The sequence below is a fragment of the Podarcis pityusensis genome (assembly GCF_964106645.2).
Source record: "Podarcis pityusensis genome assembly, chromosome: 2".
Classification (NCBI taxonomy): domain Eukaryota; kingdom Metazoa; phylum Chordata; class Lepidosauria; order Squamata; family Lacertidae; genus Podarcis; species Podarcis pityusensis.
This window is the reverse complement of record NC_138029.1, coordinates 19,669,077-19,691,544: the sequence shown is the minus strand read 5'-3', so window position 1 is coordinate 19,691,544 and position 22,468 is coordinate 19,669,077. Positions and strand designations below refer to the sequence as shown.

General features: G+C 43.6%; 1 protein-coding gene across 4 annotated transcripts in view; it reads right to left on the bottom strand.

The window, feature by feature from the left end:
• Positions 1–22,468, bottom strand: part of ANKFN1 (ankyrin repeat and fibronectin type III domain containing 1) — a 217,990-nt gene that overhangs the window by 87,262 nt on the left and 108,260 nt on the right. For all 4 annotated transcript variants that reach the window (XM_080994439.1, XM_080994438.1, XM_080994441.1 and 1 more), the window contains 3 exons: positions 20,844–21,054; positions 15,435–15,629; positions 13,224–13,337 (listed from right to left, as the gene is read on the bottom strand). In XM_080994439.1, coding sequence (XP_080850565.1) covers positions 13,224–13,337; positions 15,435–15,629; positions 20,844–21,054 — 520 coding nt within the window. The remainder of the gene's footprint in view (positions 1–13,223; positions 13,338–15,434; positions 15,630–20,843; positions 21,055–22,468) is intronic.

Sequence of the window (22,468 nt, the reverse complement as noted above, 5' to 3'; positions counted from 1 at the left end):
ACAAGAGGACAGTTTCATGTGTCTAAAAATACAATAAAATTGTTGAAACACTGAATTCCTCACATACAGGCACACAATGAAGGAGAACGGAGCTGATAATTATTTTGAAAAACCTTTAAGCTTGAAACTTAGGCATTGGGGTTCATCAAAGTTTGATAAAAACATACCCACTCTTTTCACTTTTTCCTACAGATGTTGTTCTCTGTTCTGGGGACAGCAGAGATCAATTTCCCTGCTTTTGCTGGGTGCAATAACTAGAAAGCCTTTAAAATGCAATGTGTGTGTGAGAGTCCTTTGCCCCTGTTTGCAACGCCTCCTGAGATCACTGAAATCACATACCCATTCACCAGAAGAACCATTTTGAATTAGAATTTCCACAAACACCAAAAACCTGAGATAGTTTCAAAACTGAGCTGCGTGCATTTTTGAAGAATACTATTAAATTAAATCAGGTGCTGGTTATAGCTTACCGAGCTGAAGAAGAGCAAAAGCAGCAAATTTGGAAGAAGTAATCTTAATGAATAAAGGAGGCTGCAGATCTAAGACCACTTTATCTATAGTAAGAAGGCAGAGCAGTTCTAAACCCTTGATATGTTAGCCAGAGCACACATCTAGCCACCATGCTGTTGCTTTTAAACGAGAAGACAGAGTGGACAATAGCAAGTCTACCCACCTCCATTATATACAAAGGAAATAATACAGAGCCTCACAGTTTGCAGGGCTGTTACAGCAATAATAAAATGTCACACTTTGATGATTGATGACAATAGGACCTAACTACCATATTTTTCAGTCTATAAGATGCCCCCATGTATAAGACGACCCCTATTTTTTGAGCCCAAAATTAAGAAATAAATATTTTAAACATTTCGTGTATAAGACGACCCCCAATTTTAAACTTAAAAAAATTGGGGGGAAACATAGTCTTATACGCGGAAAACTATGGTATTTTGCAAGAATGGACACCATAGCAAAAAACTAACTTACGGGCAGCTTCCCTGTATCAAAATAAGGCCCAATTGCTACAGATATGAAAGGAAGGAAGGAAGGAAGGAAGGAAGGAAGGAAGGAAGGGCCATTTCTGTAGTGGCTCCCTGTTCGTGGAATGCTCTCCCCAGGGAGATTCTCCCGGCTCCTTCATTGTACACTTTAACATTCCTCTTTAATCAAGCCTTGGGCTGATTAACATCCAATGCCCTTTTAAAATGTGTTGGGGAAGGGAGATTACTGGGCTGTTCTTGTTCTTATTTTTATTATGTATTTTGTGATTTTATCTTGTGAACTGCCCGGAGACCTGCAGGTATAGTGCAGTATACAAATTTCATCATCATCATCATCATCATCATAATCCCTGATTACTGGCTGTGAGAACTAGGGATGATGCAAGATAGAGTCCGACAACATCTGGGAGAGAAGAAGAGGAGGAGGAGTTTGGATTTGATATCCCACCTTTCACTCCCCTTAAGCAGTCTCCAAGCGGCTAACGTTCTCCTTTCCCTTCCTCCCCCACAACAAACACTCTGTGAGGTGAGTGGGGCTGAGAGACTTCAAAGAAGTGTGACTAGCCCAAGGTCACCCAGCAGCTGCATGTGGAGGAGCGGGGAATCGAAGCCGGTTTACCAGATTATGAGTCCATTGCTCTTAAACACTACACCATGCTGGCATAACAACAACAACAACAACAACAACAACAACAGGTTTCCCCAGCTACTCCAGGTGGTTCCCAACAGCATATTAAAAACATGATAAAACATCAGACATTAAAATATTCCCTAAACAGGGCTGCCTTCGGATGTCTTCTAAAACTCAAATAGTTGTTTATTTCATTGACATCTGATGGGAGGGCATTCCACAGGGCGGGCGCCATGACCAAGAAGGCCCTCTGCGTGGTTCCCTGTAACCTCATGTCTCACAGTGAGGGAGCTGGACCTCAGTGTCTGGGCTGAATGATAGGGGTGGAGACACTCCTTCAGGTATACTGGGCCGAGGCCATTTAGGGCTTTAAAGGTCTGCACCAACACTTTGAATTGTGCTCGAAAATGTACTGGGAGGCAATGCAAATCTTTCAGGACCGGTGTTATGTTGTCTCGGCGACCACTCCCAGTCACCAGTCTAGCCAACCTTCTCATAAAAACCTGTCACAGAACATGGCTTGGTGGGCTTCTTTTAGCTATGTGACCAAGGGCAGCAGATACCCTATCACATACAAGTGCCTGCCTTGAGCCAAAAGTGACACATGTATTTTGCATTATGGTTTTTCACAGGGCTCCAGACATGGGTTCAACTTCTGAGACTGTACACAGCCTTTCAAACATAATGTGAGAAGCAGCGCTCAACGAAACTTTAACTTTTGTCCATTAACCTTGAGCTCCCCGAAGCTCTAACAACACAAACGCCTCAGACTTTATTGAGAGCCGCAGAACTATCTCCAGCCACAGCTATGAAAATTTAGAGGCTGTTAACAGAACATCTTGTATGGGGGTTCTCTCACTGGCGTATAGTAGCCTTTCATTACAGAGTGCCTGTAAGTGTCATTATATTTGATGGCCTGTCACATTTTCCATTGTAAACCACAATTTTCTGGGCTTTATAACTTTTGCTGCATTAAATCACTTCGAACTAAAGCTGGGTATACAAGCTGCCAAAACAGACAAGTTCCATTACTGGGCCGGCATAAAATGGGAGAAGACCGTCCTAGGTTGTTTAATGTCAAACCAAAAGGAATGTGCAGTCTTGTCAGAAGACCCGTTCTGGGGGAAGAGAATAATGGGCTTTAATCTGGGGCCATTCTTTGTCGTCATGTACAGTGAAACCATACGGCGCAGTGCGGAGGGATTTACTGTTGGGAATCAAAGGGAGCTGACAATAGTAGGATCATCAAGAATCAGTGCTAGCTATAGTGAGTTCTAGTCAACTTTCTAAATCAAGACGTTGGGAAGGAAGGGGGGAAAGGGAGGAGGGTTCCCTAAAATTGTTTTTCATATCGCATTTGGAGGAAGAAGAAAAAGGATGACTCTGGAATCCCACAAAGTCTTCCAAACCTTGTTGTTGTTGTTGAGTCGTTTAGTCATGTCCGACTCTTCGTGATCCCATGGACCAGAGCACGCCAGGCACTCCTGTCTTCCACTGCCTCCTGCAGTTTGGTCAAACTGAAATAGGGACATCCTATTCAACAACAGCAACTTCTCTTTTAGAGATGTTGTTGTTGTTGTTATTTAGTCATTTAGTCGTGTCCAACTCTTTGTGACCCCATGGACCAGAGCACGCCAAGCACTCCTGTCTTCCACTGCCTCCCGCAGTTTGGTCAAACTCGTGTTGGTAGCTTCAAGAACACTGTCCAACCATCTCGTCCTCTGCTGTCCCCTTCTCCTTGTGCCCTCCATCTTTCCCAACATCAGGGTCTTTTCCAGGGAGTCTTCTCTTCTCATGAGGTGGCCAAAGTATTGGAGCCTCAGCTTCATGATCTGTCCTTCCAGTGAGCACTCAGGGCTGATTTCCTCAAGAATGGATAGGTTTGATCTTCTTGCAGTCCATGGGACTCTCAAGAGTCTCCTCCAGCACCAGAATTCAAAAGCACCAATTCTTCGGCAATCTGCCTTCTTTATGGTCCAGCTCTCACTTCCATATATCACTACTGGGAAAACCATAGCTTTAACAATACGGACCTTTGTTGGCAAGGTGATGTCTCTGCTTTTTAAGATGCTGTCTAGGTTTGCCAGCGCTTTTCTCCTAAGAAGCAGGCGTCTTTAATTTCGTGACTGCTGCCACCATCTGCAGTGATCATGGAGCCCAATAAAGTAAAATCTATCACTGCCTCCATTTCTTCCCCTTCTATTTGCCAGGAGGTGATGGGAACAGTGGCCATGATCTTAATTTCAAACCTAGGGTTGCCTTATTTCAAGGAATGAAAATCCAGACACAGAAGTTGTTGGGCTCTGTTTTACAACATCTCCCCCCCCCCCCAGGAAGTTTTTTACCTATTTCTTAGGGAAATTGCAAAAAAACCCCACTTCTGATATGGGCTGCCCACATGTTTGGGTTTTCCTGGACATTTTGGACGCTTTTCAAAAATTCCACCCGGATGCCATTTTCGAAGGACGAATCCTGGCTACGTCCAGGAAATTCCAGATGTATGGAAGCCCTATCCAAACCCATCATGAGGTAGAGGTCATCAAAAAAGACAAAGAGCCTATATCAAGGGACCTAAACTATTAAAAGTGATACGGCAGTGGCTTAAATAGCACATCAGTCACAGCCAGAAAATAACCAATGAGTGAAATGCTCCAGCGTCCAGCAATTGTTTTAAAGGAAAAGGAAGTCTGTTTGAAAGGAGGTGTCTCTATTCATTCTGCCTTTAATTGGCCTCCCGTGTCTCATGAAATGCTCAGACATTGCTGTATCCCAGATATTATTCTTCCATATATTCAGGGGTATTTCAGTCTGGTTCGTCCATTGGTGAGCTATCACTAATCTTGCTGTGGTCAGTGAAACGCTGGTGAATTTTCATGAGAACGTTTAACAAAATATATCCGCAAACTGATGAGGAATAGTGAAGAACTGGACTTGACTGGGAAAATGAGAAACTGAGAGAAACTGAAAATGACCTCTTCGCCCATCCCCCCCCACAAAGTAATGTTTGGGTGGAATTTCACATGAAACAAAGTGCTCTTATGCTTACATTGGTAAAGGTAAAGGGACCCTTGACCATTAGGTCCAGTCGTGACCGACTCTGGGGTTGTGGCGCTCATTTCCCTTTATTGGCCAAGGGAGCCAGCGTACAGCTTCCGGGTCATGTGGCCAGCATGACTAAGCCGCTTCTGGCGAGCAGCACACGGAAACGCCGTTTACCTTCCCACCAGAGCGGTACCTATTTATCTACTTGCACTGGTGTGCTTTCGAACTGCTAGGTTGGCAGGAGCAGGGACTGAGCAACGGGAGCTCACCCCGTCACAGGGATTCGAACTGCTGACATTCTGATCAGAAAGTCCTAGGCTCTGTGGTTTAACCCACAGTGCCACCTGTGTCCCTATGCTTACATTGACCCCAGCATAAATTGGCTTCTAATCCTGGTTTAAAAGATGAGAAAACGAGTGTAAAGGGTGATCATCTACCACCTATAAAGGATTTTGAATGTTCACTCTTTTAAACTGGCGTATAACGAAAGGGCTCAATGGCCATCTTCCACCTCTTTAGTATTTTATTTTCCTTCTATCAGAATGTGGCATATATCTGAAAGCAGTTCCCTTGACCTTGTCAAATTTGCAGAGATTCAGCCCTTAAACACTGCGAGTAGCTTTTTAATGCACTGGGCAGTGTTATCAAACATCAGAAATTGCCTGAACTGAATGCCCTAGAAACATTTAAAATGCAGGTGTAGATGTTTGGGCAAAACAGGTCATGTAGTATTATATTTTTAAAGGCAGCAGCAGGGGTGAAATATTGTACAATTCTCTTAGATAATATTTGCTTTTCTCCTGGTAATAGCTTTCCTTACCCATCAGCTGGAAGGGGAAAAAAGATGAATCCTGATTCCCCATGGAAATGCAACACATTTTCAGTAATGCACACAAGAACCAGGATGTACTTACCAATAATGTTCAAGAATTTCAAAACAGTGTGAAATACTTCCAACAGGCTGGGTATTATTATCATTTCTGTGTCACTACTGCAGATACTGCAGATAAATTCCACTACTTTATCGTGCCTTTAAAGGGTCTCCTTCTTTTAGAGATAACATTTTTAAATATATATATATATATATATATATTTATACTTCTCAAGTTTATACATTTCACAATCATTTTGACATTTCAAAGCTTGACTTCCTTCCCCCTCTTTCTGTGGTTCCTTAAGTTTATTTTTAATATCTTCTGCATATCCAAATTAACTTAATTTGCTCATTTATTCATCGTCTTTAAATATATACTGCAGATTCATGCTGCAGATTATTACAATAATCCTGCCAATGTTCTTACCTGTTTACAATTTATCTGTAAATATTCAATAAACCATTTCCATTCTTTTATTTAAAATAATGTTATCTTGATTTCTTATTCTTCTGGTAAGCTTTCCCATTTCTGCATATTCCATAAATTTTTGTATCCATTCTTCCTTTGCTGGGACTTCTCTTTTAGAGATAACATTGCCTGAATAAGGGGGCAGAAGGAGGAACAGAACTCTTCCTTGTATGCATGAATGGACAAAGGGCTCTCAATACATTGGGGAGTGAAAAGTAAATTTTCACCTGTGGAATGTTCTTCATTATGAAGCATATGGGGACAAGCTCCCTATTGACTTCGGAAATGGGATGATAGAGGCATTATTTTCTTTTGGTCACGCTGTAATACCATCATCACCTCATAGACTTTTAAACTGTAAACAACAGTGTGCCAATTGCATCTCTTTCAGGTGTGTGTAAACCCCCCAGTAGAAATCTCATTAGTCTTTTCAAACTTATTTTGCCCATCCTTGAAATTCCTCAGGTGTTTGGCCTGAAAGGAACTCACTATCCATTTCACTTTAAGGTGCAATCTGGTAGCCGCCATCCCTTGAAACATTCTGTCCATCTGACCAAACTCTTCATCCTCCTTTGTGATTTCTCAGATGTGTTTCCTGAGGAGAAACACCCACATCCACTTCGGATTTCACTTTGGGTGAAATTTCTGTGGCCATAAACTTACGGCCAGCGCAACTTTCTGAACCCTTCTCTCAATCTGGAATTCAATCAAGACGAGCCTGCTTTTATAGCCTAACGTTAATTCTAGGAGGCTGCTGAATTTCTCCTGAGAAATTTCATTATTGACATGAATTCAGGTGAGCCTTTCTTCTGACGCGTATTGCCATCTGGTCGTGCACATACTGTCTCAGTAAATGGGCCCACAGAGGCCAGCTTGGCAACCCTTTTGCGTATTATCTTCCAGTAAATGTGGTCCATAAAAAGGACCTTCTGTCACCTCCCACCCTCAGGCAAATTGTCACAGCAAGTGGAAGTCTAGCTATATGCAACAAAGTAGTAGCCCAGATATGAGTGACTTATGAAACAATTTCACATTTCATCATACGTTCTCCAGAGTTATAATATTGCACAGAGAGAGGGGTGGAGTGATTATATATATATATATATTCTGGACAAACTACATTTAGGACTTATGTTTAGGACTATTTTCTTTTCTTCCCTAACTAAATCTTTAAATTCTTGTTAAAACACTTCTAGATGGTGCTTAGGGATCAAAGAAATTCTCTCCTCAGCATGGGGCCTCTTAAGCTGTGAAATCTTACTTTCCCTGACAAAAGCACTGGCTTTGAGGTGAAAGATGGAAATCAGAAGCCTCAGAGACTGAGGGATAAGAGCTCAGGGAGGCTAAAACAAACATAAACACTGACTCGGTCCTTTTTAATGTGGCTTACTGTTATATAATGACATCAAGAAGCAGTTTTACCCTGAGACAGAGCCAACCTCATCCAACATTTTCTACCTGAGTGGCAGCTGCTCCCCAGCACCTCAGATCTGAGCATAGCTGTCAACTTTTCCATTTTCTTGCGAGGAATCCTATTCGGAATAAGGGAATTTCCCTTTAAAAAGGGGAAACATTGACAACTATGGATCTGAGGTATGCAGAACCATGCGGTCCATCTATTATATGGAATGCCATACGTAGGCAGTTGGATAATACCACCCAAAACGACAGAAGATGAAAGAATCCCTCAAAACTCTGTTTCTTTCTGAATGTGTCAGGTGCTTTGCCTGAGGAGGAACCTTCATATTCACTCTGAATTTTGCTTTGGGAAATCTATCGACACAGATTGGCTTGTTTTGCTTTAGGGTTAAATTTTGGTGGCAGCTTTGAATACGGACTATGAGAAAGCATTAAATGGCCCCTCTCTGTTTGAACTAGGGCTCCTCACACATGCTTCTGAGCTGTGCTATTTTCTATAAAAAGCGAAATCACCACAAACAGCTCCCTTGTTCTCTTATAATGGCAATGGCGCCCACCTGAGAGGTGCCGGAAGTGAGTTTCAGTGAATTCCGGCTGAAAAAAATCCTTGCTTCTGGACAACCTAGAAGATCAGGCTAGGGGTTAAAATATAGTGTTGTTGTAAGTTTAGCGAGGAGGGACGCGGGTGGCGCTGTGGGTTAAACCACCAAGCCTACGACTTGCAGATCAGAAGGTCGGCGGTTCAAATCCCCGCGATGGGGTGAGCTCCTGTTGCTCGGTCCCTGCTCCTGCCAACCTAGCAGTTCGAAAGCACCTCAAAGTGCAAGTAGATAAATAGGTACTGATCCAGCGGGAAGGTAAACGGTGTTTCCGTGTGCTGCTCTGGTTCGCCAGAAGCGGCTTAGTCATGCTGGCCACATGACCCGGAAGCTGTACGCCGGCTCCCTTGGCCAGTAAAGCGAGATGAGTGCCACAACCCCGAGTCATCTGCGACTGGACTTAATGGTCAGGGGTCTTTTTACCTTTACCTTAAGTTTAGGGTAGCAATCTCAAGAGCACTATCTCCCTTTTGAAGTCATGTCATGCAGATCCATCTACAGCAGGCATAGGCAGACTCTGCCCTCCAGATGTTTTGGGACTACAACTCCCATCATCCCTAGCTAACAGGACCAGTGGTCAGGGATGATGGGAGTTGTATTCCCAAAACATCTGTAGGGCTGGGTTTGCCTATGCCTGATCTACGGTTTAGAGCACAGATGGGGAACCTGTGGCCCTCCAGAGGTTGTTCTCCATCTCTTCTGTAACCGCTAGCTACTGGACATGGCTGATGGAACTGGAGTTGATCTACAGGTTCGCCACTCCTGGCTGAGACATTGAAAACAAAAGCATTGCTATCTCCTTTGCAAGCTGCACACAACTTCAAGAGAATGCAGGATGCCAAACAGGTCTCACATCATATCAGGCAATGATGGATCCAAATGCTGGCTCCACAGAACAGTCACTAATCACAAAGCAATCAGATGGTCAAGGAAAGAGCAGCTTCCCATTTTGCTGTTGAAAAGAATGAAGTCAGTTTCAACACATAGGCCTACTTGTTGAAGTATGCTTTTTACTGACAACTGATAATGAAGAGCAAGGGAACATTCATAGACTTGAAAGCTGGGGATACTGAAAAACCACTTACATGACTAAGTAGAGCAGAGTGGCATTCAAAAACGAATTGCAGTTCATTTGATGCTTTTCAAAATTCTGCAGCATAGTGGCCAATTCCATAGGTTGGGTTCCATGGGGTGGGGTGTATATAAAAATGCTAAATGAATATTACCTGTGCATCCCAGAACCAAGGCCGTCTAATATTATCACATTGTTTTCAGTCTTGAGTACCATGTTTGCATGAGGTATGGGGAGGCTGAGTTTAATCACTAGGGCTGTGCCTAAACACAAGACTTTTCAGTGAAAAAATATGATGCCTATCATTATGCATAAACAGAGAAATCCGGACAAGAGGTACAGTTTAAGAAACAGTTTGGAAATAAGAAGAAGAAGAAGAAGAAGAGTTTGGATTTGATATCCCGCTTTATCACTACCTGAAGGAGCCTCAAAGCGGCTAACATTCTCCTTTCCCTTCCTCCCCCACAACAAACACTCTGTGAGGTGAGTGAGGCTGAGAGACTTCAGAGAAGCCCAAGGTCACCCAGCAGCTGCATGTGGAGGAGCGGAGACGCGAACCCAGTTCCCCAGATTACGAGACGACCGCTCTTAACCACTACACAACACTGGCTTTCTTATAAGGGATAAACTTTATTTGACACTTCGTAACAAAGCCCTGATGCCCTTTGCAAACTAGTACTTCCAGCAGAGCACTTTGAACTAGAAAAGTAGCAAAAGGAATAATAATGATGATGATGATGATGATGATGATGATGATAATAATAATATTTATACCCTGCCCATCCGGCTGGGCGGCTCCCAACAGATTAAAAACAGAATCAAACATCAAATATTAAAAACTTCCCTAAACAGGGCTGGGGGGTGGGTGCTTAACCCTTCTTCTGCCACCCTGTTTTACTCCCCAAACCACAAATATGATAATGCCTTTGACCAAACACATCAATGTAGCTAAAACCTTACCAAAATAACACATTTTGCTCCTGCCATCTGCTTCCGCTCCTGCGGTATTCTAGAGCTATGCAGGTCTAGAGCAACAACAGGGTAAAAAACAGCTGGGGAAAGAAAGTTTTTGGGGAAAATGACTGGCAAGGGAAGGATTAAATATTGCCATCCATCCCATGCCTCCTCTGAAGCAAAACACTGGAGTGTGCTGTACCAAGGGGAAATGGGTCAGAAAGTCTTCATTACTTACCCCTAAGGCACAGTACCTATTAAACATATAGACGATATATACTTTAATAATAACACAAACCATGCAAAAAGACAAGGTTTGTGGGAAGGGGTGCACTTTGCTGGTCCAATGCCACTGGGACATACCTATCAATTTCAGTTTCTCTACGTTTCTCATATTTTTGGAAGCCAAAAGTTTGGTCCTCCACATTTACACATCAGATTGCATTAAAAAAAAAAGCTGCATGAAAATTGCACTGTATTGCAAATTTCTCCAAACGTTGTTTTATATAATAGTGTCTAATTTTTGCAAAGCAATTTCCTCTAATACAATGTATTTCTGTCTGTTATTTTCATGAATATGTGAATTTTTAGGCACACTTCACGTGTGTGTGTGTGTTTTTCTCTGTGTGTACAATGCATTCCTTGGTTGGCAAACCATATTGCAAAATTCACAGAAGTGAAACTTCTGAAGGAAGGCTGTGTTTTGGTTTGTGCATTGTTTCAGAATGTGCAAACTAGGTAAGTTCACTTTTAAGTGTGGACTGAATCAATTTTTCACCCCCATCCTGAGCCATATGCCGCACTTTTATTATAAGCAATAAAGTTAACCAATCTGAAAGCAAATCCTAATTTCATAAGGGAAGCCATAAGTAGCTTATTTTTGGTATTGGTTTTACCCTTACTTTTCTTTTCTTTTTTTGTAGCAATAAAGTGTGACATTGAATATGATTCATAGGGACTGTGATCATAAACACTTTAACTTGAAGGAAGTAATAGTTGCTTCTGGATACTTGACTATTTGGCATGTTGGAGCATGCTGAACCCATGCCTCATCTTTCCCCTTCTTCTGAGAAACTTTAATTTGAGGTTTGTTGGATGGAAGACTGAAAGTAGACCTGGGCTTGAAAACATCTAACTCCTCATGCGAGGAACTGCATCCTTCTGGATGTTGTTTGAGCAAACTTCTCATTGGCCATGCAGGTTGAGGGTGATGGAAATCAGAACACCCTTCGGAGGATACCAGATCTTAACAGTCAGCTAATCTGTTTTCTCTCTCCCCTAAAAAGTTGTGGTTGTTTTTTTTCAATTTCCTGGGAGTGCCCAAATGATAGAAATTGTTCTAAATTCTTAATTTCTAGATCTGAACAAACGTGTTCAGAAAAATCAACTATTCACCATTTTAATGGTTGATTAGATCTGGTACCTTTCCTTTGACTAGACTCTGTGGCTGTGAATCAGCTGGATAGCTAGATCATGACATACTCAGACCACCATACTAAATAAAGTGTTGATTTTATTTGTTTGATTTTTTTAAAAAGCACTAATATGGGTTGTTTTTCTATAAATGTTAATATGCGATAGCAAAGCATTCTGTGTATCTTTGTTTCTCCCAACCCTTATATTGTTTCCAAATGTTTCCTTTGTTCGGGGGCTAATATATATCCCTTTCTTGCTCTTGTTTGAGTAAACATGATTAAAGCCAGGCTGTTAGTTTAAAATGTGTGTTCTTGTTGTTGTTGTTAATTTGATTTATATCCCGTCCTTCATCAAAATATCTCAGGGCAGTGTACAACATTAGAAACACATTACAAAACTTCAATGATAAAAACAAAATTAAAACATAGTAAAAAGCATACTGACGGGCAGCCCAATAGTAAAATAATCATAATAAAAATAGTCCATTCTTCAGGATAGGGCTGGTTCTCATGCAATCACACTATGCACAAAAGCTGACCTCTGATGTCAGACATCCCTCAGTGATGTCTCACACCAGAGTGGCTGGGCAACCCAGTTAGATGTGCGGGATAAAATAATAAAATATTATATTATTATTATTATTATTATTATTATTATTATTAATTGCATATTTGCAATGCTACTGACAAGAGCAAACCTATTAACTTCTTGGCCTCTTAAATTTGGAAGTCATGTCCCTACCAGAGAAGAATGGCAGATTAAGTTGATGGACTATGCTGAAATGGCTAAAATGACCAGAAGAATCATAAATCAGAACGAGCAAAATCTTAATAAAGAATGGGGAAAATTTATAACTTATCTTCAAGAGCACTGTAAACAGTTAAGATCGTTAGTAGCATTGGAATATCACTTGTAGTTGAATAGTGGATTTTGGATATAATGGAGATGTAAAAGATTTGGATCATCATAAAAGATGCAGGAGGAAATGGTTAATAATAGGACCCACAAAGGGGAGGATGGAAGTCCAGGAGATTCCTTGGAATCATGTTTTTTATGATCTATGTTTGATATATGACTGTTAAATTTTAATTTGAAAAACCAAATAAATAAATTTCAAAAATAAAAAGTCCTTCAGGTATGAGTGCTCGGTCACATGGAATGGAAAGACAGGAAGGGACCTGAGTGTCCCATTTGCAACCTGCCCAGCCCTCCTGAGGGAAGCGGGTGGCGTTGTGGGTTAAACCAGAGAGCCTAGGGCTTGCCGATCAGAAGGTCGGCAGTTCGAATCCCCCCAACGGGGTGAGCTCCCATTGCTTGGTCCCTGCTCCTGCCAACCTAGCAGTTCGAAAGCAAGTGCAAGTAGATAAATAGGTACCACTCCGGCGGGAAGGTAAACAGCGTTTCCGTGTGCTGCTCTGGTTTGCCAGAAGCGGCTTAGTCATGCTGGGCACATGACCCGGAAGCTGTACGCCGGCTCCCTCGGCCAATAAAGCGAGATGAGCGCCGCAACCCCAGAATTGGCCATGACTGGACCTAGTGGTCAGGGGTCCCCTTTACCTTTTACCAGCCCTCCTAATCAAACCTTACTTTGTCCTCAGGCAATTCTCTTGAAGCTCTAACTCAACGTTTGACCCCGTACCATATTGTTAACCTGGCCTGATTTGTGAGATGGTTGCTGTAAACAGGCCATCTGAATCAGACAGGTCTCATCAACGCAAGGCCATGAAACCAACCCAAAGTCAGTACCTTTATATTTGGTCACCACTGCTGAGTTCATGCTATGAGGTTCTTGGAAAGTGACGGTGAGTGATGTGCTGCTTGTCACCATGAGGCAGACGTTGGTCGGTGCCTCGGGGGCTCCTGCGAGCAAAGAGAAAACATCGTGTTACAGGCGGAACAAATACTTTTCAAACAGTGTTCATCAAAGAAACGGCCCCAAACCATACAAAAAAAGGGTGAGTTTTCATATGCTGTTGCTTTGAACGCTACTAGGCAGTCTATGCTAATGAGATCTGATGGACACTATTTGTTTGTTTGGTTGCCTTCATCTCTTTTGGATAATGCTAGCACCCCAGAAATCAAACATTTCCTCGATATATGTAAATAAGAAACACACAGATGCTTGCTGAGATACTGGACAGAGAAGTCCAGTACTGAGTACTAGGACAGAGAAGGAACCAGATAATGCATTAAATTTTGTTATTTATTTATTATTTGTTTTTGATCTGCATTTCAAATTATTGCTGAATAAGCAAGCACATTTATACGGCAGCTCAAACCATTGCTTTATTTTCTACCCTGTGAAAATTATTATCTGCATGGCCATCTTTTACACTTTTGCCAGAGAGTAAGTTCCCAAAAGCACAACTGAACTTATTTTGGCATCTAGCTATAATAATAATAATAAATTTTTATTTATATCCCGCCCTCCCTAGCCAAAGCCGGGCTCAGGGTGGCTAACAACAATAAAATAATACAATGTATAAGGTTGAAGTGTAAGCTTTATCAAACTGTAGTAATTGAAACAAGTTTGTTTCAGAAATACACACACACACACACACACACACACACACACACACACATATATATATATACAGACATACACATACACTTTTCAAGTTTATACATTTCACTAGTTTTATACATTTCACTAATTTTACATTCATTTTGACATTTCAAAATTGACTTCAACCCCCCCCTCTTTCTGTGGTTCCTTAAATTTATTTTTAATATCTTCTGCATATCCAAAGCAACTTAATTTGCTTATTTATTAATCTTCTTTAAATATATACTCTTTATATAAAACTTCAGGTTGTTACAATGATCTTGCCAATCTTTTTATCTGTTTATAATTTATCTGTAAAGATTCAATAAACCATTTCCATTCTTTTATAAAAGGCTTTAGGGAAATCACTGTCATAAAGAATATGGCAATCGTTTAATTAAATAGTGTGATGTACTGAGCTTGGATCCTAGAACAATAGGCAGGTAGGATCCTAGAAGGTAGCAACTTGATTGGTCTGCAGGAGCCGCCCAATCCGGCTTGAGGAGGAAGTGAATCAGCAACCTGATTGGCCTGCAGGAGCATCCCAATCAGACTCCAGGAGGGGAGTTGAATCAGCCAATCACGCGGGACCCATTGTGTAAATAATGTATATATAGCCAGAGGCTTTGGGGGAAAACTCACTCACTGTTGACCATGAGCTGAAATAAGGAGCATGAAATCAACACTCAACTCTGAGTATATTTCAAATACTTTTAACTGTTTTTAGCCTATTAATTAATCTAAAGGTAAAGGTAAAGGGGCCCCTGACCATTAGGTCTAGTCGTGACCGACTCTGGGGTTGCGGCGCTCCTCTCGCTTTATTGGCCGAGGGAGCCAGCGTACAGGTTCCGGGTCATGTGGCCAACATGACTAAGCCGCTTCTGGCGAACCAGAGCAGCGCACAGAAACACCTTTTATCTTCCCGCTGGAGCGGTACCTATTTATATACTTGCACTTTGACGTGCTTTCGAACTGCTAGGTTGGCAGGAGCTGGGACTGAGCAATGGGAGCTCACCCCGTTGCGGGGATTCAAACCGCCAACCTTCTGATCTGCAAGCCCTAAGCTCTGTGGTTTAACCCACAGCGCCACCCACGTCCCTATTAATTAATCTAGTAAATGAAAATTCAAATAAACATTGCTGCATCTCTTAAAAATAAAGGTGCCTTCTGTTTCGTGTAGCAGAAGCCTTAAGAAAGCATCATGTAGTTGCAGAGGCTGATTTACAGCTATGAGAAATGGGGCTCCCTGTCATCTTCATCAACTAGGTAAGGTCTTCTCGAATCCCACCACCCACATTACTTTAAGTTTCTGAAGGCAACTTGTTCTATCTGCACCAGTTCCCCTGGTTTTAAGACTGAGGTCCACTGCTCTGCATGAACGTCAGTGAGGATAAATAATTGGTTTTTCTTACTGGAATGTTCATAGCCCGATTTCATGCGCTTGTAGAGTCGGTGTCTCCACTCCCAGGATTTCAGCTGCTTCTCCTTCTCGGAGCTGTCAGTGCTGAGCCCTTCATTCATTACTTCTGCAGACAGATCGCTGACTCGTTGCTGAGCCTCTTGAACTAAGTTGCTCAGATGGATCGACCTGCTTTCCATGCTGACAACTATCAGGGGAAGGGAAATGTGGAAGTTAGCACTAGGACTTTGGCATGGCAAAATTGCAAATTTCATCCGCTTGACCAGGGGTTAGGGTGAGAAGAGAAGAGTTTGGATTTGATACCCCGCTTTATCACTACCCGAAGGAGTCTCAAAGCGGCTAACATTCTCCTTTCCCTTCCTCCCCCACAACAAACACTCTGTGAGGTGAGTGGGGCTGAGAGACTTCAGAGAAGTGTGACTAGCCCAAGGTCACCCAGCAGCTGCATGTGGAGGAGCGGAGACGCGATCCCGGTTCACCAGACTACGAGTCCACCGCTCTTAACCACTACACCACGCTGGTGAAGTGCAGGGGAGAAAGATCAGTGTGCAGGACTAGTCTGGCCAAAATCCTTTTGCTGTGACCCAAAAGGGGAGCCCCACCAGCCTGCTCTATCACACTGCAAGAGAGTCTGAAGAACAGAACACAGGAAGAAGAGTTTGGATTTGATATCCCGCTTTTTCACTACCCGAAGGAGTCTCAAAGTGGCTAACATTCTCCTTTCCCTGCAGGTTCTGCAGCTTCTCCTGGCTCCTGCATTGTACACTTTTAGGCATCTGGCGAAAGCATTCCTCTTTAAGCAAGCCTTGGGCTGATTAACATCCAATGCCCTTTTAAAATGTGTTGGGGAGGGGAGATTATTGGGCTGTTCTTGTTCTTATTTTTACTATGTATTTTGTGATTTTATCTTGTCAACTGCCCTGAAACCTGCAGGTATAGTGCAGTATACAAATTTCATCAGCATCATCAGCATCCCTGATTATTTACTGTGAGAACTAGGGATGATGGATGATAGAGTCCAACAACATCTGGGAGAGAAGAGGAGGAGGAGGAGGAGGAGGAGGAGGAGGAGGAGGAGGAGGAGGAGGGGTTTGGATTTGATATCCCGCCTTTCACTCCCCTTAAGGAGTCTCAAAGCGGCTAACAATCTCCTTTCCCTTCCTCCCCCACAACAAACACTCTGTGAGGTGAGTGGGGCTGAGAGACTTCAAAGAAGTGTGACTAGCCCAAGGTCACCCAGCAGCTGCATGTGGAGGAGTGGGGAAGTGAACCCGGTTCCCCAGATTACGAGACTACCGCTCTTAACCACTATACCACACTGGAAGAACATAGGAAGTACTAAGCCTTACAAGGAGCGCTTGAAGGAGATGAGTATGTTTAGCCTGGAAAAGAGGTGACTGAGAGGAGTTATGAGAGCCATCTTCAAATATCTTAAGAGCTGTCACATGGAAGAGGAAGCGTGCTTGTTTTCTCCTGCTCTGGAGGGTAGGACTTAAGGCAATGGCTTCAAGTTACCAGAAAAGAGATTCAGACTAAACATTTGGGGGAAAACTTGACAGTAAGAGCTGCTTGGCAGTAGAGCTGACTCCCACGAGAGGTTGTGGGCTCTCCTTCCTTGGAGGTTTTTAAGCAGGTGTTGGGTGGCCATCTGTCATGGATTCTTTAGCTGAGATTCCTGCATTGCAGGGGGTTGGATTAGATGGCCCTTGGGCCCCTTCCAATTCTATGATTCTAAGGGCTATTTAGGAACACGGGTGGCACTGTGGGCTAACCACAGAGCCTAGGACTTGCCGATCAGAAGGTCGGCGGTTCGAATCCCTGCGATGGGGTGAGCTCCCGTTGCTCAGTCCCTGCTCCTGCCAACCTAGCAGTTCGAAAGCACGTCAAAGTGCAAGTAGATAAATAGGTACCGCTCCAGCGGGAAGGTATACGGCGTTTCTGTGCGCTGCTCTGGTTCGCTAGAAGTGGCTTCATCATGCTGACCACATGACCTGGAAGCTGTACGCCGGCTCCCTCGGCCAATAAAGCGAGATGAGCACCTAAACCCCAGAGTTGGTCATGACGGGACCTAATGGTCAGGGGTCCCTTTATCTTTACCTTAAGGGCTATTTATTAATCTAGAACAATTATATCTTGTCTTCCACAACAACTTCCAAGTTGCCTTGTAACAACCATTGGTACCTCAACGAAACCACAAACAAATCCAGCTAAAAATTACATCAACATTAAAGATTTGTTTTAAATAATAGAATAAAAAACCCATCCCAACCTTAGATGTACTTGCTAACTACACATTGAGTGTATCGTTTAAAGGAAAATGTAAAGGACCCCTGGACAGGGTCCAGTCAAAGAAGACTATGGGGTATAGTGCTCATCTCGCTTTCAGGCCGAGGGAGCCAATGTTTGTCCACAGACAGCTTTCCGGGTCATGTGGCCAGCATGACTAAACTGCTTCTGGCGCAACGGGACACGGTGACGGAAACCAGAGTGCACGGAAATGCCGTTTACCTTCCCATCGCTGCAGTACCTATTTATCTACTTGCGCTGGTGTGCTTTCGAACTGTTAGGTTGGCAGGAGCTCACCCCATCACGGGGATTTGAACCGCCGACCTTCTGATCGGCAAGCCCAAGAGGCTCAGTAGTTTAGATCACAGTGCCACCCGCGTCCCTATGAGTGTACCCTTTATGTAAGTCTGGCCCTCTGTATCACTGATCAGCTGCTGGGCAGGGAGAAGAGAGAAAGGAAACTAAATCCAGCTTCCTGGTGGTGCTAAACTGCTGGATGGTAACTGAAAGTTCCCAATCACATGTGCAGCACCCAATCATTTTGCACAATTCCCTGACCTGCTGAAGTTATGGGTATGAAGAAGCAGGGTTTAGCCTTCAGGTGGCCCCTAGATGGATTGAAACGCCAAATTTAAAAAATGGCGATAAGTGCAGAGCAATATTATTATTTTTTTAATGGAAATGAAGTGGTTATAGATTCGCATTCTCTGTGTTCATAGGCATGCTTGCATTAATGACAGGAAATGAATATAATTTATGATTGCCCCCGCATGCCATCAGACTACATTTGTTTACCGATGAAGTCAATGAAAAATTAGTTTAGTCTTTTTTCTCTCTTTTTTTCCTGACTGCTGTTTAGAACACTCAGGACTGTGTTTTCCTGCAGATCTGTCATGCCTAATGAATGTTGCTTCAGCCGTCAATCACGTACTCCAAAACCCTGTCACACTTTTTTTTCCCAGTCACGAACCCATGACAGAAAAATAAACAAATAAATATAAAACTACACAACTCTTTTCATTGAGCAGCTATACTATACAAGGAGTGGGGGGGGGGAGCGGGGGCAGGGGGGGGGGATGAAAATAATCTCCTGGGAAGGTTAAAAGAGCCCAGGATAAATGATAATGTAAGTGCTGTGGACATAGCAAAGCAATAAAGGTGCACCAATTCTGGCTTTTTTTAAAAAGGGGGGGGGGGAGTAATGCACCCTCACATACACGCACAGTCCAGTGGAAAAAAAATCGGCAATATTAGTAGCCTCAAGGTGCAATTTCCTGGAGCTCAGAGATTGACAGGTCAGTACTAAATGCTGTTAATTTAACTAACTCCAAATTAATGGCAGAGTCTGCTCAGTCCGGACCCCTGAAAACACAGTTTCATTATGGACATGCTGGGAAAGACCTAAATATAGGCATTGACGGTCTCGAGCAAAATCTGTAGGCTTCGGTGTATTTTTAGCCACAGGTAAGGCGTCAAAATGTGTGTCATGGATTAATGGGCTTGGCAAGCCGCTCGCTCTCCCCTCGCAAACAAACAAGCAAACAAAAACAAAAACGGACTGAGACCGTCCCATGAAAGAAGACAAAGGGCAGTTTCATAAGCCACTTGTGAAGTGCTCTTAGTGTATTAGCGGAGTGCTGATATTGGACAGGAGTGGGCCTTCGGTAGCAGCCAGCAAAGCAGACATAGCACAACCACGCATGTAAAAATACAAGGATTTCATTTGTCTCTGGCTGTCAGTTTTCCCTCTCCCAGCCAGGGCTCAGCGAACTTCATTCGGCTTTCATTGGGATCCTGCAAGACCAAAAGCACAGTCCCAGGGCTCTAGATTCTGGATTTATTTATTTGTTTTATTTATTGTGCAGTTGCTCGAGGATCTTGTATGGCTCGGTGCTGTTAAAGGACAGACAAGCTGATAGATCGCAATTTATCGCACAGCCCCACATCCCACTGAATTTTCAGCTCGACAAATTAATTCACTGGTTAGCATTCACACAGTGCTAACCGAGTGCTAGGTGCTGCTCACATCCAAAGGGGGCTTTCATTTGTGCACAGAAGACTTTTTGTGCAATTCTTACAAAATATCGAAATCACAGTGCATTTTGGGGACTATATTATATAGCCCATGGGTAGGCAACCTAAGGCCCGGGGGCTGGATGCGGCTCAATTGCCTTCTAAATCCAGCCCGCGGACGGTCCGGGAATCAGCATGTTTTTACATGAGTAGAATGTGTGCTTTTATTTAAAATGCATCTCTGGGTTATTTGTGGGGCATAGGAATTCGTTCTCCCCCCCCCCAATAAAGTTCGGCCCCCCACAAGGTCTGAGGGACAGTGGACCGGCCCCCTGCTGAAAAAGTTTGCTGACCCCTGATATAGCCCTCTTTCGGTGGGGAGCAATTTTAGAGCAAATTCCGCTACTCAAAAAGCAATAGGTGTATGGGTCTCCATTTGCAAGGTTCTGAAAAGCAAGCTTGTCTGATGACACACACGTCTATTATCCAGTTACAGCTGAATGGAATTTGTGCCCAATTTCCAAGCTATTTTTTAAAAATAATAACCTGTAACTGGATAATAGATACAGTGGTACCTCGGGTTAAGTACTTAATTCGTTCCGGAGGTCCGTACTTAACCTGAAACTGTTCTTAACCTGAAGCACCACTTTAGCTAATGGGGCCTCCTGCTGCCGCCGTGCCACCGGAGCACGATTTCCATTCTCATCCTGAAGCAAAGTTCTTAACCTGAAGCAGTATTTCTGGGTTAGCGGAGTCTGTAACCTGAAGCGTATGTAACCTGAAGCGTATGTAACCCGAGGTACCACTGTACCTCGAAGTAAGTATGTCTGCATAAATATCCTAAGGCATGATTTACAAGTTAGCCTCTGTTTTTCCGCTCATGTTAATGGGGTTTTAACATGGGCCACAGGGCTCCGAATCTCCAGGGACTGTACCCTCTGCGCATCATGCTTGGGCCCTGCCACATGACATCTTTCTCTCTGTGATGCGAATTGTCATATGCAAGTCCTCATGCACCTTAAGCCTTGACACAACTCACCACTGTGCATGCCTGGCCCTTTTCTGTACAATTCAGCTACGGTACGCATTCTGCCATACTTACAGTGAGGACTCTCCTTTGCCCCAGCCTTCAAAAGAATCTTGGCAATGGGCACATTATTTGTCAGGATGGCGATGTCCAGTGCAGTTAGCCCCTCGCTGTTTGGAGTGTTGAGATCCAGCTCCTCGGGTGTGTATTGATAGAGGAGAATCTGGACAGCGTCCAGGTCTTGCTGCTCCACAGCTTCTAGCATGGCTTCACAGCACTGAAAGTTCTGTTCATCCACATGAGATTTAAAATAAAAATAAAAATAAACAACACAAAAGTTGTCAACATAACTGTGCATCTTAGCATCTCTTCTAACATTTTTACTTTTATCTTTTCAATCATAAGCTCACAGAAACACACACACACTCTTAAAATAAGGAAGCACAACCTTTTTCAACCTGAGAGTGATGTTTCTCCATGATACAACTTTTTTGGGCAGGCAGAACTGTTACCTTTGTACAGTAGTGGCGCTGTGGTCTAAACCACTGAGCCTCTTGGGCTTGCTGCTCAGAAGGTCGGCGGTTCGACTCCCCACGATGGGGTGAGTTCCCATTGCTTTGTCCCAGCTCCTGCCAACCTAGAAGTTCGAAAGCACGCCAGTGCAAGTAGATAAATAGGTACCCCTGTGGCGGGAAGGAAACGGTGTTTCTGTACACTCTGGCTTCAGTCACGGTGTTCTGTTGCATCAGAAGCGGTTTGTTCCTGCTAGCCACATGACCCGGAAAGCTGTCCATGGACAAACGCCGGCTCCTTCGGCCTGAAAGTGAGATGAGCGCCGCAACCCCATAGTTGCCTTTCACTGGACCTAACCTTTACCTTTTTACCTTACAGTAGCTTACATTCCTAATGGACACGGGTGGCGCTGTGGGTCAGAGCCTAGGACTTGCCGATCAGAAGGTCGGCAGTTCGAATCCTCTGCTACGGGGTGAGCTCCTGTTGCTCAGTCCCAGCTCCTGCTAACCTAGCAGTTCGAAAGCACGTCAAAGTGCAAGCAGATAAATAGGTACCGCTCCGGCGGGAAGGTAAACGGCATTTCATGTGCTGCTCTGGTTCGCCAGAAGCGGCTCAGTCATGCTGGCCACATGATCCAGAAGCTGTACGCCGGCTCCCTCGGCCAATAAAGCGAGATGAGCGCTGCAACCCCAGAGTCGGCCACGACTGGACCTAATGGTCAGAGGTACCTTTATTTTTACTTTACCTAGCTTACATTCCACCCTCTCCAAAGGTTTCTATGTGCACAAACACCTTTCCACCAACATTAGGAGCCAACTCTTGGGACTGTGGGGCTTTGGTCCACACAATAAAATATTTGAGGGGGCTGCCTCAAATATTTCGAATGTTGTGCGTGCACCACATTGTGAGATCAACTATGTGGGTCAGGGCTATACTGGCCATAGCTGTCAACTTTTCCCTTTTCTTGCGAGTTATCCTATTCGGAATAAGGGAATTTCCCTTATAAGAAGGGAAACATTGACATCTATGATACTGGCCCCTCCCAGTTTTTTATTCAAGTTGGCACCCCTGCCACCAACCCAGAGCAAGAAGAATTGCTACAGGTAAACAACGTTTTCCAGCCAAACAAAAGCATGTGAGCAGGGTGGTGAGTACCAGAATCAGTGAGGAGTATGGTTAGGGAAAAG